We start from the raw sequence: 17,487 nt of genomic DNA, 5'->3' as shown, positions 1-17,487 counted from the left end.
AGATGTTTTCGCTCAATAAAGCCGTCATGATTCGTTCATTTATCGCGCGCGTGCGTTTCCTTGCCTGGGTTGAAACACAGATCTCTCCTCCTCTCCTCAGCGCCGCGCAGACACACGCTCTCAAACAGAGCAGAGGGGGGGCGCTAACGTAAAGCCTCTAAATAACACGGCGCGCAACTGAAAATGTCTAAATTTCAGGTAAAAATGCGCATTTTATAAATATAATCATTATTATTTTGCCGTGCGCTCGCGTGCCACTGGTTAACCCCTTGCGTGCCACTGCTGGCACGCGTGTCATAGGTTGCCAACCCCTGCTTTAGATAAAAAGCTGCATTGTCATGTTTGTCTGATACTGAAATTTGTTTGTTTCCCTTTGAAGTGTTAGTTATCCCTCCCCATATCCCTTGAATGAACAGTTTGAAATAAAGAAGGGCTACTGTCAAGGTTCAGGTCAGATGAAGATCAGGACTTGAGCCGATCGTATCTCCTCATGAGTTAAAATGAATATCTCTTTTCTCAAGTTGTGTGTTTTACTCAGAGAGGTCTATCTATCACGTTACATATCACCAAGTAGAGTGATTTCAGAGTAGCATGAAAAAGTAAGAAAAGGCCTGTCTCAAATACAGCCCAGACGCTAAACCAAAATAGTTTGAGTGCATCCAAAAAATGCATATAATTAAGGAATGAATTGACTGAGGCTACAATCATGACTTTAAGCCAGTAGATGGCGGCAGATGGTAGCCAAGTTTAAAATTCTGGACACACTGTTAAATATATACAGTACATGATATAAAATTCACATTAATAATGTGTTGATCATGTTTTTATTATTTTTAGCATCATTGATATAACTATTGTTATTACTGTAAAAGATCTAGCTAGCACCAGTAGAAGCAATCTTAGGCATTGGTAGCCAACACTTGGCATTTTCCCGACTTGTGGCATATTTACACTTACTAAGCCATTCTGCTTTTGGGTAAATATAAACCAGATCCCCACAATAAATTATCTGATATGAAGTGTGTTTCGTAATTGCAGACATTCATATTGATGTCGTCGGTCAAGTCAGTTATTTTAATGTCCTGCAGCCATAGGCTCCTACGATGCTTTTGAAAAGGCTGTTTCCTCTGGTAATTGCAAAAAGATTGTGTTTCTTAAAACTAATTTTTGCACTAATACACAGGACGGCTGGGCATGCTGTTTTTGTAAATTGCTACTCTAAAAACAGAATTCAACTTAAAGATCTTAAAACATGTACCGCCGCTACTCCCGCTGTTTTGGGGTCGACAATGCACAAGCATCCTGTGCTGACCTGGTGATGATGACGACTCGAAAGGGGTCTATAGGGCTGAAAAATGTGACGCCATTGGCTGTGATGAGTCCGATAACAGTCAGCCTGATAATTATTGTGTACCCCGTGCAGCCCTAATGTTGAGTTTTGCCCATCCAGGAACCTCTCGGCTCCTCGGCAGACTCACAGTGGACGATTGCTCCGACTTGGGAATGGCGGCGTACAGAACTAGCAACTTCTTTCGAACTGAGCTTTGGATGGCTCAGGCCCTCAAGCAGATAGAGGAGGGCGAGGAACCCGAAAAGGTGGATAAAGTCACCCTACTGGACTACCACAGCTACTGCCTCTACAGGCAAGGCAATATGCAGGGGGCCTTGAAGTCCACCTTGCAGCTATTAGAGCTGGGTGAGTAGATTTATTATCATTGTGTTACTACAACACAAGAGTTGCACTCCAGTTGGCAGAAATATACAAAATAAAATACAAACTAGTGTAGACAATAAGGCAGGCGTGTCTAACTTATTTGAGCTCAAGGGCCACTCAGTAGAAAGAAATACTCTGACGGGCTGGCCTATTATATTAGACAAAAAGAGGAGGAGGACAGAAGGGGAGAAAGAGAAACAAAAAAAAAGGAAAGAGAAAGAAGGAAATTGAGAGAGTGAAGAAAGAGACAGAAAAAAATAGAAAGAGAGCAAAATCAACAGAGAAAGACATAAAAGAGAGAGAGAGGAAACAGTTAGAGAATGAGGGCAGGCTGTTGCTGACGAAATGTAGTTGCATTGCGTGGTCACCGCGTCCCCCCCCAATCTGCGACGTTCCCCGGAAGGGCTGGCGCCACACACTGGGTCCTCTGGACAGCGGCTGCTCGCGAGTCTCCTCGGCACCTGCGTCAGTCCGACCCCTGTGCAATCTTGCTCACGGCTGTCTCAGTCCGCCATAGCCAGGTCAGGAGCCTTTGGTGGCTGAGGTTTGGTTTCCAAAAGCACCTACCTTCCCCGCTCCTTTAGCGCAGTGCTTTAAAATCCCTGCCGTGGCGACAGGCGCCGGGATCCATTACGACTTGGCGCCCGCCTTCTGATTCGGCTTTGCATACGAACGAATAGGAAAGTCCCAGAGAACATTACTTTGGCTCTCACTTTATCTCAAAGCCCGATGTTCTAATGAAAAGAGCCATATCTAACTCGTGATGCCATACTTTTCAGACCCGTGACCTAAACTCTTTTTTTTTCTTCAGATCCAGAAAACCAACGAGCCATAAATAGTCGAAGGTACTATGAGTACCAACTAGAGATTGAGAAAGTAGAACGGACTACCCCAAAAGTCCCCGAGGCACATCGAACTTCCTACAACTCCAGTACTTACAAGCGACTGTGCCGCGGAGAGAGTCTCGAATTGGTAAGCATCTGTCGTAAAAACACCGCGCTTAAATCCTGACTGTAACCTCAAAGCCCGCTTTTCATATTATCAGACGCCGCTTAAGCATAAGGGTCTCTTCTGCCGCTACTATGACAACCACCGCCATCCCAACCTCCTTATTAGTCCGGTCAAGGAGGAAGACCTGTGGGACGTCCCTCGCCTTGTCCGCTATCACAACATAGCTTCAGACCAGGACGTGGAAATCATCAAAATGTTGGCCAAACCTACAGTCAGTCCACTAGGCATCACTTTACAAAATCATTCCATTTGTTTTTTTTAAGTGACTATTCTTTGTTAAAATTAACGTGCCGTGTTTCTCTGTGTCTGGTTGACGGACGAGTTAGCTGGCGCGCTCCATGGTGAGAAACACCACCAACAGCTCCAATTACGTATCTCGAGTCAGAATCTCCCAAAAGTAAGGATTAACACAAACTCTGATGTAGTGGGATGAGGAGAGGACCATAAAGGAGTTTATGTTCACATACCTGTCAACGTATATGCTTTTCCCGTATTTTACACGTTTTGCGATCGTTTCCAAAATCTGGATTTGTTAACCCGATCTCGTCTTCCGCATTTGTCTCTAACCCCGATTGTCTTGGTTACTGGGAACCAGTGTTGGGAAAACAACGCGATATTTTTCACGAACAGGGTTATCCAATTATTTTTTCCGCCGCGTTGACGCTGTTACCATTACTGACGTTTAAAAGCGGTGAATAGTTTACATACGTTTTTGTTTACATACGATTTTGTATGTATTTACGTACATTTTGTGTTTACGTACGTTGTGTGTGTTCACGTAGTTTTTTTTGGCGTGTTTGAGATCGTTTTTTTTGGTGTTTCCGTACGTTTTTTTTGTGTCTGTCTACGTCATTTTATGTGCGTGTTTCCTTAAGTTTTTGTGTGTTTACTTACATCACGTGTGTTTATGTATCTTTTTGTGTGTCTTCATGTACCTTTTTGTGCGTGTTTACGTATGCTTTTGTGTCTTTTTACGCACGTATTCATGCGTACATTTACGTACGTTTTTATGTGTGTTTACATACGTTTTGCGTGTTTACGTACACTTTTGCGTGTCTTTACGTATGTTCTCGTGCGTGTTTATGTAGGTTTCTGTGCATGTTAACGTAGGCTTTTGTGCGTTGTTTACGTACCAGTTTGTGCGTATCTATCTACATGCTGATTGTTATTTTATTATATTGTTAACTGTTTATTTTTGTTGCGTTTCAAGTGTAGGATAGATCTGTTGCTGGTGAGGTGCAATAGATTTTAAAAGGTCCTATAACATAACTACCTGTGTGTTCTTTGCTATTCAAGTGATTCAAATACTGCTCAGAAATTGTCTAATTCTTTGACATACAACAACTTAATTTTAAAGTAACGCAAATAGCGATTTACCGTGGTAACTAGTAAATTTTGCTATGGTGTAATTCCGTTACTAACTCAGTTACATTTCGGAAGAAGTGGTGAGTAACTATAACTAGTTAATTCTTTAAAGTAACCAGCCCAACTCTGCTGGTAGCAGATGAAAACGTCTTTGTAGATTGCTAATACTATCACGGTATTCTACATAGTCTTTTTGCTGTGCGTGAATAGGTGCCGCCTTGTGTTATTAAGGTTTATTATCGCTTAATAAGTGGAATTGTAATCATTAATGCGGGAAGCAATTGGGTGAGGTTGACATGTATGTGATCCTGATGATCTACTTTCCGGTTGTTTGAATACATTTTGCTTGAATTCTGACTATAATTTCATAAAAGAACAAATGAAAATAGTTGGTTGACTTAGAATCTAAAGCAACAATTGACTGGATAACTTTTCACTACATAAAATTACACACAATGAGACAATAAATGAGAGTATCATACGACTCCTAAGCCCTGGGATGTTAAATTTTGTTGGATCCCGACCTTCAGTACTGAAGGAGGCAGGCATAAGCAAGCTAAGTGGCTGCTTAGGGCTCTGCAACCACAAGGGGGCCCCCAAGAGTTTGTTAACTCATATATATACAGTATACTGAACGTTAAATTACAAATAAGATAATATGATGTGAACAGAACGTGGTTTCCTACAGCCTCTCATCTCTAAATCTCAGAGCAGAAATCATACAAAAATACAGTACAGTACTAAAAAAATAAAACTAAAGCAATACAAAAAAACTACAGAACTTCAACAAAAATCTGACTCCATGAACAATTAAAATATACTAAACAAAATAAAACTCGGGGGCAGCACGGTGGATGAGTGGTTAACGCGTCTGCTGCACAGTTCTAAGGTCATGAGATCGAAGCTTCATGTTTGAAGTTTGCATGTTCTCCCCGTGTTTGCGTGGGTTTCCCCTGGGCACTCGGGTTTCCTCCCACATTCCAAAAACATGCATGTCAGGTTAATTGGCCGGTCCAAATTGTCCCTAGGTGTGAATGAGTGAGTAAGTTGTCTCTCTGTGTGCCCTGCAACTGGCTGGCAACCAGTTCAGGGTGTCCCCTGCCCACTGCCTGAAGATAGCTGGGATGGGCTCCGGCACCCTCGTGAGACTAATGAGGATAAGCGATGCAGATAATGGGTGGATTGATGGAAAATACAACTACGATAATAACTGAAAACTAAATACCAAATGAAGAGCTTAAAACAGGAAGACTATGATTTTTGTTATAGTTTCCAATTTGATGAAACTAATCTATTTCAAAAGACATATAAATGTCTGCATGTAAATTTATTCATAAATTTTAAAAAAATTATTGGTCTACATGATCAGGCCCCTTTGGACAAGTTTTCAAAACGAATGCGGCCCCTGACTCCAAATAGTTGCCCACTGTTGGAGTAGAACATGGAATGAGTAGTAGGTATGCAAATGATCGGTAACAGGTAACGGGGAGCCCCCTAATCTAATTTCGCTTAGGGCCCTTAAGAAGGCGGGCATGATGAGTAAAATACAGGTGGTTTGGGAATGAAGAATCCAGCGCACTCTGCAATTATACCAACGCTAGCCTCCTGCATTTCTTGGCATTGGTTTATTTTAAGTTAAATGAATGCAGTTTTACACCTCAACCAACTCACCACGCTATACAAACTTAACATTTCCCTGTTTCGGCTGGAGAGAGCACTTTGTTTGGATTTGGTAAAAACATCTTAACTTTTGATATAGATTACCTACGGACTGGCCTCTTTTTTTGACATAAAGTACTAAGGAATTAATGGCGGGATGGATCCAGCTAGCGGGCTGTTCGTTTGACATGGCTGCCTGAGTCATTTTAAAATGTTAAGATTTGCAACCCTCGTCATTTTCTATAGTTACGTGAACAATATGTCTTGACAGGTAAATATGTTTCATTTTTCATTATTAATACTATCTATTCTTTTTAGTTTTCTAAGAGGCATATCCATAGATGGAGACATTCATTTGATTGTAGTCTATTTTAGTTAAAACTTGAGACAACAATCTCCTTCTATTTGACCTTTCACGAGAGTAATTAGCACAATTTGTTCCATGCTTTACTCTACAGCACCTGGCTGCCCAACAACAGGTACCCTGTGGTGAGCAAACTGATAAGGAGGGTTGGTTACATCACCGGCCTCGAGATGTCCACAGCGGAGTCTATGCAGGTCAAATTCATACCACATTTTTTTTATTTTTTACCTTAAACAGGCATCGTACGGGTGGTTGAATTCCTTGAAAATGCTTGAATTTGAATGTCATGTTTTCAAGGTTTGAAATGTACTTAAATTTGGGGTGAAGTGCTTGTAAATTCTTGACATGTTTCTTAGGTTAGGTGTTAGGCTAGGGTTGAGAGTCAAGGTTTGGGCTTCAAATAAAGGTTTTTTGTTTCAAAATAAGATTGGAGCTAGGGGTAGAAACTGTCATTCAGGCTCCTTTTATACTAAATGAAGGGTCTGAAATAAGGTGGGGGGCTAGGGTTTTCAGCTAAAGTTAGGTGTAGGTTTAGGGTAGTGTGACATGACTTAAGCTGGTACAGTGGATTAACGGGTCGATGCATAGTCAGTGAGGAGACAACCACAGCAGATTAAAAATAATTTTAAAACTTCTACTTGCAAAATTGTCATGCCCTTATATGTGCTTTGTTTAATCGCATCATTTTTAATCATAGTCCCATTTTTTGTTTCCAGGTGGCCAACTATGGTGTAGGGGGGGTGTATGAGCCACATATAGACTTTCAAGGGGTAAGTAGAAGTTGCTTAGAACCAGAGACTGAACAATATTATGAAGTGTTTATTAGTACAGTGTTTTTCAACCAGCGTGCCCAGAAAATGCCCAATTTTATATTTGCAGAAAAAAAGCATGCCACTACTCAATATCGTTGCGTTCGTCCAGTAATGAGCCGTATAACTGTAACATTCATCCATTTCAGTAGGTGGCAGCATATGACTTATTTCTTTTTTGTATACTAATTATCTGCCATGACGTAGTACATTATATTCAATGATATATTTTGTTTGAAGAATAACTTTAGCCAATAGTGATCGATTCAAATGATGATTGACACATTGGTTAGCCAATGAAACGCCGGTAAATAAGTCCCAGCATACACTGCGTACTACTTGGCGTTCGGGGGATAATCTAGTCGGCGGCTGCAAGTTAGTTGGAGAACTTTGCAATTTTAAAATTGATCCATAAATAAGGCGCACTGTATTATAAGGCGCATGGTCAGCTTTTGAAAAAAATAAAGGCTTTTAGGTGCGCCTTATAGTGCGGAAAATACGGTAATAAAATATAGTAAAACTTGAGATTAGGTTAAAAATATAATATAATCCCAAATAACAGCAAAATGATTCAGCAGATGTATAAGTATATTTTCTTTCTTCCAATTATCAGCCTAGTAACATTCATCCATATCGGGTGGCAGCTAATTACTATTGTTTTTTTTTTTAAATACTAATCATCTGTTCATGAGGTAGTACGGTATATTGATAACTTTTTTTGTTAGACAATGCTGATTTTAATTGTTTTCTTATTTTACTAAAAATAAATGAAATAAATAAAAGTTAAAACATGGTAAAAAAAATGTTTGGTAGTATAATTTGAAAAAGTTTAAAAATATAATCCAAAATAAGCAGAATTATGAACCAAAACGAATAACCTCTATTCCTACCTAAGCTATGGTGAGCACAAATAATTATAACAACTACAGGGAGTGCAGAATTATTAGGCAAGTTGTATTTTTGAGGATTAATTTTATTATTGAACAACAACCATGTTCTTAATGAACCCAAAAGTCTCATTAATATCAAAGCTGAATATTTTGGAAGTTGGAGTGGGGCTTTTTTAGTTTTAGCTATTTTAGGAGGATATCTGTGTGTGCAGGTGACTATTACTGTGCATAATTATTAGGCAACTTAACAAAAAACAAATGTATACAAGTCAAGTCAAGTCAAGTCATTTTTATTTGTATAGCCCTAAATCACGAAGAGTCTCAAAGGGCTTCACAGATTGTTACACTATATTTCAACCGACAAGAGGAGTAGGTTATTCGTATGCAATGGAGTAGAAGTGAGTTTTAAGTTTAGATTTAAACATTTCCACTGAGGTTGCAGATCGAATCTCAGGGGGAAGAGCATTCCACAGCACCGGTGCCCGGATGGAGAACGCTCTCGAACCAGCAGAAGACTTCTTTGCTCTCGGGATCATCAGAAGACCAGCACTCTCAGATCGTAGGCTTCGGACCGGGACATAGTGGCAGATCAGATCTGAAAGATAAGAGGGAGCAAGTCCATGTATGATTTTGTACAATACTAAGAGAACTTTGAAGTCACATCTTTGGCTAACTGGGAGCCAATGCAGGTTAGCCATAATCGGTGTTATGTGATCGTACTTTTTTGTCCTAGTTAAAAGCCTCGCTGCGGCATTTTGTACTAGCTGAAGAGACTTGATTCTGGACTTCGGGAGACCGGAGAGTAGTGCATTGCAGTAATCGAGACGGGAGGTAACAAATGCATGAATTATTGTTTCCGCATCAGACTGAGACAGTATTGAACGGATTTTAGCAATGTTGCGAAGATGGAAGAAGGCAGTTCTAGTAATTTGCTTTACATGCATCTCAAAGGATAGATCAGGGTCAAATATGACACCTAAATTTTTAACTGAGTCACTCTGTGTGATGTGACATTTGTCAATGTTCACAGCAGTTTTTGCGAATAAGTCCCGGCATTTAGAAGGACCAATGACTAACATTTCGGTCTTTTCAGAGTTAAGACGCAAGAAATTGAGTGACATCCACTCTTTTATCTCAGTGAGACAGGCCTCCAAATTTCCACAGTTTAGTGTGGAAGATTCCTCCAACGGAAGATATAGTTGAGTGTTGTCTGCGTAGCAGTGGAAGCTGATATTGTACTTGCGAATAATATCACCTAATGGAAGCATGTAAATGTTGAAAAGTAGGGGGCCGAGCACTGAACCCTGAGGAACACCGCAGGTAACATTAAAGGGCTCAGATGTCGTTTCACCATATTTAACACAGTGCGTCCTATCTGAGAGGTAAGATTTGAACCACGAGAGGACGGCTCCTGAGAGACCAATCCATTTTTCCAACCGTTCTAGTAGGATATTGTGGCGCACTGTGTCAAAAGCAGCACTAAGATCCAGCAGCAGCAAAAGTGATGAAGCGCCAGAATCCATTGACATTAGGAGATCATTTGTTACCTTGATCAGAGCTGTCTCAGTAGAGTGGTTAGCCCTGAATCCTGATTGCATGGATTCAAAAAGGTTATTCTCCGATATGAAAGCATTCAGCTGCTGTGCCACTACTCTTTCGAGTACTTTAGAGAGGAAAGGTAGGTTTGACACAGGTCTGTAATTACTTAATATTTCTGGATCAAGGTTGGGTCGTTTCAGTGTGGGTTTAATAACGGCGGACTTAAAAGCTGCTGGAACTACACCTGAGGAGAGTGATGTATTTATAATATTTAGAACTGAAGGCCCAAGGACGCTAAAAAGACTTTTAATAAGTGAACCTGGGAGAGGGTCGAACTGGCAAGTTGTCGGTTTGGCCGCATTCACCACTTGGTTGAGATCATCAAGTGACAGTTCACTAAAACCGGCCATTTTCCCAGGGCAGCCACCCTGTCGTGCATCTGTAAATTTCAGTCCTTTAATACGTGTGGTACTAACAATATCTTTTGCAATTTCTTCCTGTATGCATTGAATCTTCTTAGTGAAGAAGACCATTAAGTCCTGAGCAGAGTGTGTCGAACTGTCTGCGATAGCCTGTTGCCTTGTAAGCGATGCTACAGTGTCAATTTCAATTATTTATTTTCATCAGGGAAGCCAATATAACAGCTCAACATTCACAAATATACATTTCTGACATTCAAAAACAAAACAAAAACAAATCAGTGACCAATATAGCCACCTTTCTTTGCAAGGACACTCAAAAGCCTGCCATCCATGGATTCTGTCAGTGCTTTGATCTGTTCACGATCAACATTGCGTGCAGCAGCAACCACAGCCTCCCAGACACTGTTCAGGGAGGTGTACTGTTTTCCCTCCTTGTAAATCTCACATTTGATGAGGGACCACAGGTTCTCTATGGGGTTCAGATCAGGTGAACAAGGAGGCCATGTCATTAGTTTTTCTTCTTTTAGACCCTTTCTTGCCAGCCACGCTGTGGAGTACTTGGATGCGTGTGATGGAGCGTTGTCCTGCATGAAAATCATGTTTTTCTTGAAGGATGCGGACTTCTTCCTGTACCACTGCTTGAAGAAGGTGTCTTCCAGAAACTGGCAGTAGGACTGGGAGTTGAGCTTGAGTCCATCCTCAACCCGAAAAGGCCCCACAAGCTCATCTTTGACGATACCAGCCCATACCAGTACCCCACCTCCACCTTGCTGGCGTCTGAGGCGGACTGGAGCTCTCTGCCCTTTACCGATCCAGCCACGGGCCCATCCATCTGGCCCATCAAGACTCACTCTCATTTCATCAGTCCATAAAACCTTAGAAAAATCCGTCCTGAGATTTTTCTTGGCCCAGTCTTGACGTTTCAGCTTGTGTGTCTTGTTCAGTGGTGGTCGTTTTTCAGCCTTTCTTACCTTGGCCATGTCTCTGAGTATTGCACACCTTGTGCTTTTGGGCACTCCAGTGATGTTGCAGCTCTGAAATATGGCAAAACTGGTGGCAAGTGGCATCTTGGCAGCTGTACGCTTGACTTTTCTCAGTTCACGGGCAGTTATTTTGCGCCTTGGTTTTTCTACACGCTTCTTGCGACCCTGTTTACTATTTTGAATGTAACGCTTGATTGTTCGATGATCACGCTTCAGAAGCTTGGCAATTTTAAGAGTGCTGCATCCCTCTGCAAGATATCTCACTATTTTTGACTTTTCAGAGCCTGTCAAGTCCCTCTTCTGACCCATTTTGCCAAAGGAAAGGAAGTTGCCTAATAATTATGCACACCTGATATAGGGTGTTGATGTCATTAGACCACACCCCTTCTCATTACAGAGATGCACATCACCTGATATGCTTAATTGGTAGTAGGCTTTCGAGCCTATACAGCTTGGAGTAAGACAACATGCATAAAGAGGATGATGTGGTCAAAATACTCATTTGCCTAATAATTCTGCACTCCCTGTATACCGTCAATTTCAGCAACATGGCAATTTGTATTATTTAGTCCCTCCTAGTTGTTAAAAAATATTTTAATTAAAAAATCTTTTGATTTAAATAGCAGGCAAAAATACATGAACAATCACTTAAACGTGTTGTTTCTTAAATACTTGTAAGTTGAGAAATTAGCATTTATTATACATAAAATACCCAAATTACATAAATCAGAGCTAAAATAACTATCTGCCATTTTGGTACCACGGGTAGCCAAATACCTCAAATAGGCTGGGTAAAACATGAGTAGTTAAATGGTGCGATTTGGCCATTTTCAGTCTCCGTAGTTTGTGTTTTTCCTTGTGGTATTTAGCACTTGTTTTCGGTTGCACAACACCATTGAGCGACATATAGAGGACGAATGATAAACACTGTCACTTTAAACATTTTGACAGTGAATCTCAAGATTTTTGTAAATAATTAAAAAAAAAAGATTGAAAAACACTGCATTAGTAAGTGTTTGATATGTGTATAAATATATATGTATGTATGTACTGTATGCACATATGTATGAATTTTTTTTGGTGTGTTTTCACAGAAAGAAGTTAAAAACCCTTATGCACATTTGGGAACAGGAAACCGAATTGCAACCTGGCTCTTATATGTTAGTGAAGTTGCACTTAACTAAAGTCAATTGTCAAGTAAAAGCTTATTTTAAAACAATTTTATCTCTATACTGCAGATAAGCGACGTGCCGGCGGGAGGCGCTACCGTTTTCCCCAGAATGGGTGCAGTTGCCTGGCCCATAAAGGTTTGCTTTCCCTTTCCCAACACAGTACAAAAAACAAACACCATTTAAAATGTCCTGAAAAATATTGAGGATATTCATTACATATGTGTGTACTTACCGTGAATTCTATTCTACAAGATGTTATTTATTGTTCTACATTTTAAATGTGCCCTAATCTTTTTTTTCATAGCGGCCCTTTCCTATGACATACACGCTCTGAATACAAAACAACGCGGTGAGGTCCGATTGCAAAAAAGGGAGTTTGACAATAGTAACGTACTCACAATATTTTCACTTTTTCCACCACGAATCAAGTCCTCAATTTACTGGTATACATCCAAATTGAACAGCAGTTAGTTACAGTATTCATTAAAAAAATGCTACACTTTTTGTATTGTCTGTGTCAATGCAAGGTCACTTAACTTTCTTTTAATCCCCGAGGAACAATAACAAGCAAATGCAATTTAGTTCAGTACCTTGGCAACTAGCAATGACAACACACCAAAAGAAACATCCGTGTTGCAATCTCCACAGTATGGTGTCCCTGGCACTAGAACTAAGATCAGGCGTAAAGGTTCCAGCCCAACCTAACCCAAACCCGTGGGTATTAAAGCCCGACCCAGCCAGAGCCCAACAAATTAACTTTATTTTAGGGTGAAGCATTTTCCCTCTTGGAGCGATGACACTTCCTAGGACAATGGCACACAAACTAATGTCAGCTGCCGTTAATCACGAAGGAAGAAATGCATTGGTAAAGCAAAGCGACCAGAGAGCAGTGTCTGTGTCATTATTAAGCAGACTTGAGAAACATGACAACAGTTTCAAGCATTTACAAGCACTTAACCCAAAATTCAAGTACTTTTCAATCATTGAAAACACAAGATAAAATTCAAATTCAAAATTCATTTTCAAAAAGCCGGTGTGGCTTGTACGAAGACAAAGTTGAATTTTGTTCCTAAATTTGAGCCAATGGCTTTCAATCGGGTGCTCTCTGTAGTCCAGAATTTACGGTAATGGTCTGCTGTTGTGGAGGGTTTCTGTCCTGTTCAATGACTGTTTTTGTGAACATGAAGGGTTCGGCCGTATTCTGGTACAACCTTCACCCCAACGGAGATGGTGACCATCAAACGCAACACGCTGCCTGTCCAGTCTTGGTGGGGAGCAAGTGGGGTGAGAGTTTGGACACTTTTGTTTATCGGTCAAAAGTAGGGATGTTCACTACTACAATTTTCCAACCACATACTGTTACGCAACTTTTAAAACTGTCAACAAATCAATATCAGGTACCAATACCCAAAGGTGTGTAGAGCAGCCAAAATTTCACTCAAGTAACAATAGGACTCAAGGAGAAGTACTGATTAACTGTAGAAACGTCTTATTTGTTACTTTTAATTAACAACTATTCAATCAGATCATCAGAATCCATCTGGTCAACGATAGATTACATTGAATTTGATAATAGATTTAAATAATCAAGGTAAGCCTGGAAAGGGATAGGTACCTCCAGGTTGTACATGCCCAAGAAACACCACAGAAAATGGTGGCCCTACAACCAACATTCAGGTACTTTGATTTACAGTCAAATTATAATAGTACAAATCAAAGACATTTATTAAGCACAAGTAGCACATTTAAAGCCCAAGTAATAGTTTTGAAGGAATCTGCAGGCAGAACAACAAGCTATCCCAGGGGTCGGCAACCCTAAACGTTGAAAGAGCGATATTTGAGCCCCGACAACCACTTGTGTGGTATGTGACGCTGCCCCTTTAAAAGGGTATTTCTGTTGTATTCTGTCGTAATATTTATTGGTCAAGTAATTTATTACTGTAGTGGTATTTTTGTAATAGTACTTTGGTATCTTAGTATTAGTGTAGTAGTATTGTTGTAGTATATATACACACACAGTCACACACTATATATTTTTTATTTATTTATTTATTTTTAAAGGAAAACAAAACGGGGGCAGTGGTTAGCGCGTGTGTGTGGCACAGTTCTGAGGTCATGAGATCAAACTTCCTGTGTGGAGTTTGCATGTTCTCCCCGTGCTTGCGTGGGTTTCCTCCGGAAACTCCGGTTTGCTCCCACATTCCAAAAGCATGCATGTCAGGTTAATTGGCCGGTCAGAATTGTCCTTAGATGTGAAAGAGCGAGCGAATTGTCTGTCCCTGTGTGCCCTGCGACTGGCTAGCAACCAGTTCAGGGTGTCCCCCGCCCATTGCCCGATGAAAGCTGGGATGGGCTCCAGCACCCCCGAGACCCTAGTGAGGATAAGCAGTGCAGGTAATGGATGGATGGATGGATGGAAAACAAAACAAAAATAAGAACACCCCTGTGTCGGAAATACTCCACTGCCTTCAAATGGTTCAGGCCATTTGATTCCAAGCACCGCTATTTTGTAGAATGATTCCAGTTGCATTTTTGTTGTATTTCTGCAGTCAGGTTTTTGTAGTATTTCTGTGGTATTTTTAAAGTATTACTGTACTTTTATTTTTTTAGTATTTCTACAAAAATATTTTTGTACTATTTCCATTGTATAATTTTTGTGGTATATCTGTAGTATTTTTGTAGTACGTATTACTATTATTTTTATTTTTGTAGTATTCTTGTCAAAATAATTCTGTAAAAGTATTAATGTTGTGTTTCTGTTATAATATTATTGTACAAGTATTTTTGTATTAAAGAATTACTGTAGTAGTATTTTTGTAGTTTTTTTTTTCTTATCAGAATAAAGACAATAATACTGTATATTTAAGCACTAAATTTGATATTTAGTTTTGTCGTATTTGTGTTGCAGACATAGAATGGGACAATGGAGAGAAAGTTGGCACCCCCAAAAATATTTTTTTAGTAGTATTGTATATACCATTATACATATTGTCATTATATATTGACCATTTTTTGTTTGGCAGACGGGATAAAACGCCCGACGGGTTGCAGGTGGCCCACGAGCTGTAGTTTGTGTACCCCTGCTCTGGGTGCTCAGCAACCCTAAAACTCTGAACTTAAAACCGCCACCGATTGATATCATTAACAATAAAGACAATCCAGTTCAAAACCAGCAAAGCAGTGAACCAGCAAGAACTGAAGCGCGAAGAAGCGAGGAGTCTCCGCATTCGGTGTCTGGATTTCCCACTAAGTCTTTGTTTTTGTGTGTTTTGTTTAGTGGCCAACACGTGGCTGCACGAGAGAGGTCAAGAATTCCGAAGGCGCTGCGATCTGCATCCTCCCAGCGAGCTTGATTGAAATTTAACACAATACTCATATCATAGCCACATTGCTATGACGACAGTCATCTTTCAAAAAGCAGCGTATTCTTCAACTTCAGTTACAAACTATTATCAATAACATTAATAATGGCATTGGTTTCAAATGATAACTTCCTGTCTTCTGCCCATTAACTACTGCTGTCGCCTGTGCACTGCCACGGTGTATGGTTTCTATGCACTATTTCTGCATCTGGGATGTGTACTGATGTCTGGTCTCCAGACTAAAACATACTTGAGTTCTGCTGGAATTACTGCACTTTGATCCCCCCTGTACCGTTTCCTCTACAGCTAGCCAAACTCGCACTTGCTCCTTTAATAATGTCTCAAATATAACTTCTTGACAAATGACAGAGAGTGAAAATCCATTGATTGCTGGAGAATCCAAACGAATGATAAATGTATTGACGCAACACAAATGTAAACCAGTTACTTCCTGATTTGTATTCTTTCCTAGGGAAAATATGAAAGTCTAAACAAAAGTCATGCTGCCCCTTAGCAGTCAAAACGTAAATTACATTACTACAGAACAGGAATGACATGGGAAGAATTTTTGCCAAAGCAAGCAAAGGATTTGTGTCAATTTCAACGGATAGATTAATGTGTGCTTTCATTTACAGTAATCCCTCGCAGTATCGCATAATTTTTTTCTGTTTCGATACTTCGCAGATTTTTGTCGTGCATTGCGTTCTGCATCGTGTTTGGCTTAACAGTCACCCCGCCCCTTTTCTGCCTTTGTTTCAATAATGGTGCGTTTTAAGTTGTACACGTAAATATAAAAGCTTGATTAACCTACATAACCTACGCAGAAATATTTTTCAATTTTGAGTTTCTCGAAAAGGCATCATGTCAACAAAATGCTCCAACACAAAATAACCAAAAGGCAGAGGAAGATACTTTCTATCGCCCACAAAATCGGACTATTGCACATGGTTACCACCATCGTGTTAATAAACATATTCAATGTTTCTGTGGGCCAAAATGTAAAAATATGTTTGTTTTTTTGTTTTTTACTATAATCATTTGGTAAAGCCCATCTGTCAGTATCAAGCCTCTGGGAATGATTTCTGTAAGATAAATCACCATTAAATGGCAGGATTGGCTTTGGTCAGATCATTGTCAACACATCGAAGAAGCCCCCGATTCCTGTATCGAACGATTGAGAGTGTGTAGGCGGCCCCGTATGGCGAGGAGTAGTGAATATGTGGATGAGTACAGACAGTTAACACTTCAAATGAGCTTTTTTCATTTTACAAAAGATTACAAAGGGAGTTGCTCATCAGAGAGGGATGTTTCGTGCACATCCGCAGGAACATAATCGCCATGATGACCAAAATTGTGTGATCACGTCAACGAAAACATTGGCAGCTGAAACGTTCATGCAAAGTTCATGCATTAGTTTAGTGTTCTTGCAATAAAATTATATAGGTTTAAGCTCTTTGAATTGTCCTATGCCTATATAGCTAGAGAACTAGATTTTCTGTAGGCCTTTAAAAATGAGTCAATATGGCAAAAATTGTCTGGCACTTGCCATTTGAGAGAAATGTCTGGCATTGAATGAGTTAATTAGGCTCAAAATTGGGAGCAATTCCCCTGCAAATCTGATCACTATGACATGGCCATATGTAAAAAGAATACACGTATGAAGCTTAAAGAAACAGTAAGGGTACATTGCACATCACTTCTGTGAGTTTTTGCTTTTGATCTAAGCGTGTTAAACATGTTTTTATGTGCTTGACCATGGTTACAAAACATGATTTTACTGCATCTGCTTCTGCCATGCCCACTAAAGTACAGATACATTATTCCAATAAATTATTTTCCAAGAAAAACAGTGTAAAACACATTTTCTTCAAAAAAACTTAAAACATTTAATAAACTCATTTAAATCAAAATGATATTCACATTTTCCTACTTACATATGGAGTTTCTTAAGTCTTTATTTGCTGAGTTGCTGTCTATTTTTTATTATTTTGCTTTATTTCTAAAAAAAGAAATACTGCAGAAATGCTACAACAAAAATACTACTCCATAAATACGACAAAAATAAGAATACATGAATACTAAAAATACATTTACAGTAATACTACAGAAATACTACAAAATAAAACTTAACTAAATATTGTATCGATTGCTTTCATTCTGAAAAGAAAAAATACTGTAAAAATTACTACTGCAGAAA

General features: G+C 39.7%; 1 protein-coding gene across 1 annotated transcript in view; it reads left to right on the top strand.

Moving 5' to 3' along the window:
* The window catches only part of LOC148346947 (prolyl 4-hydroxylase subunit alpha-1-like), a 28,804-nt gene extending 11,696 nt beyond the window's left edge, over window positions 1–17,108 (top strand). Inside the window, exons 7-16 of the mRNA XM_088323740.1 lie at window positions 1,451–1,696; window positions 2,526–2,686; window positions 2,760–2,936; window positions 3,052–3,122; window positions 6,208–6,307; window positions 6,830–6,883; window positions 11,851–11,916; window positions 11,995–12,063; window positions 13,116–13,212; window positions 15,206–17,108. Coding sequence (XP_088179866.1) covers window positions 1,451–1,696; window positions 2,526–2,686; window positions 2,760–2,936; window positions 3,052–3,122; window positions 6,208–6,307; window positions 6,830–6,883; window positions 11,851–11,916; window positions 11,995–12,063; window positions 13,116–13,212; window positions 15,206–15,285 — 1,121 coding nt within the window. The 3' untranslated portion in view covers window positions 15,286–17,108. The remainder of the gene's footprint in view (window positions 1–1,450; window positions 1,697–2,525; window positions 2,687–2,759; window positions 2,937–3,051; window positions 3,123–6,207; window positions 6,308–6,829; window positions 6,884–11,850; window positions 11,917–11,994; window positions 12,064–13,115; window positions 13,213–15,205) is intronic.
* Window positions 17,109–17,487: the final 379 nt, after the last annotated feature.

Source organism: Urocampus carinirostris, chromosome 19 (genome assembly GCF_059441175.1).
Source record: "Urocampus carinirostris isolate Australia breed hairy pipefish chromosome 19, RoL_Ucar_1.0, whole genome shotgun sequence".
Taxonomy (NCBI): Eukaryota; Metazoa; Chordata; class Actinopteri; order Syngnathiformes; family Syngnathidae; genus Urocampus; species Urocampus carinirostris.
This window is presented reverse-complemented; position numbering and strand designations above follow the sequence as displayed.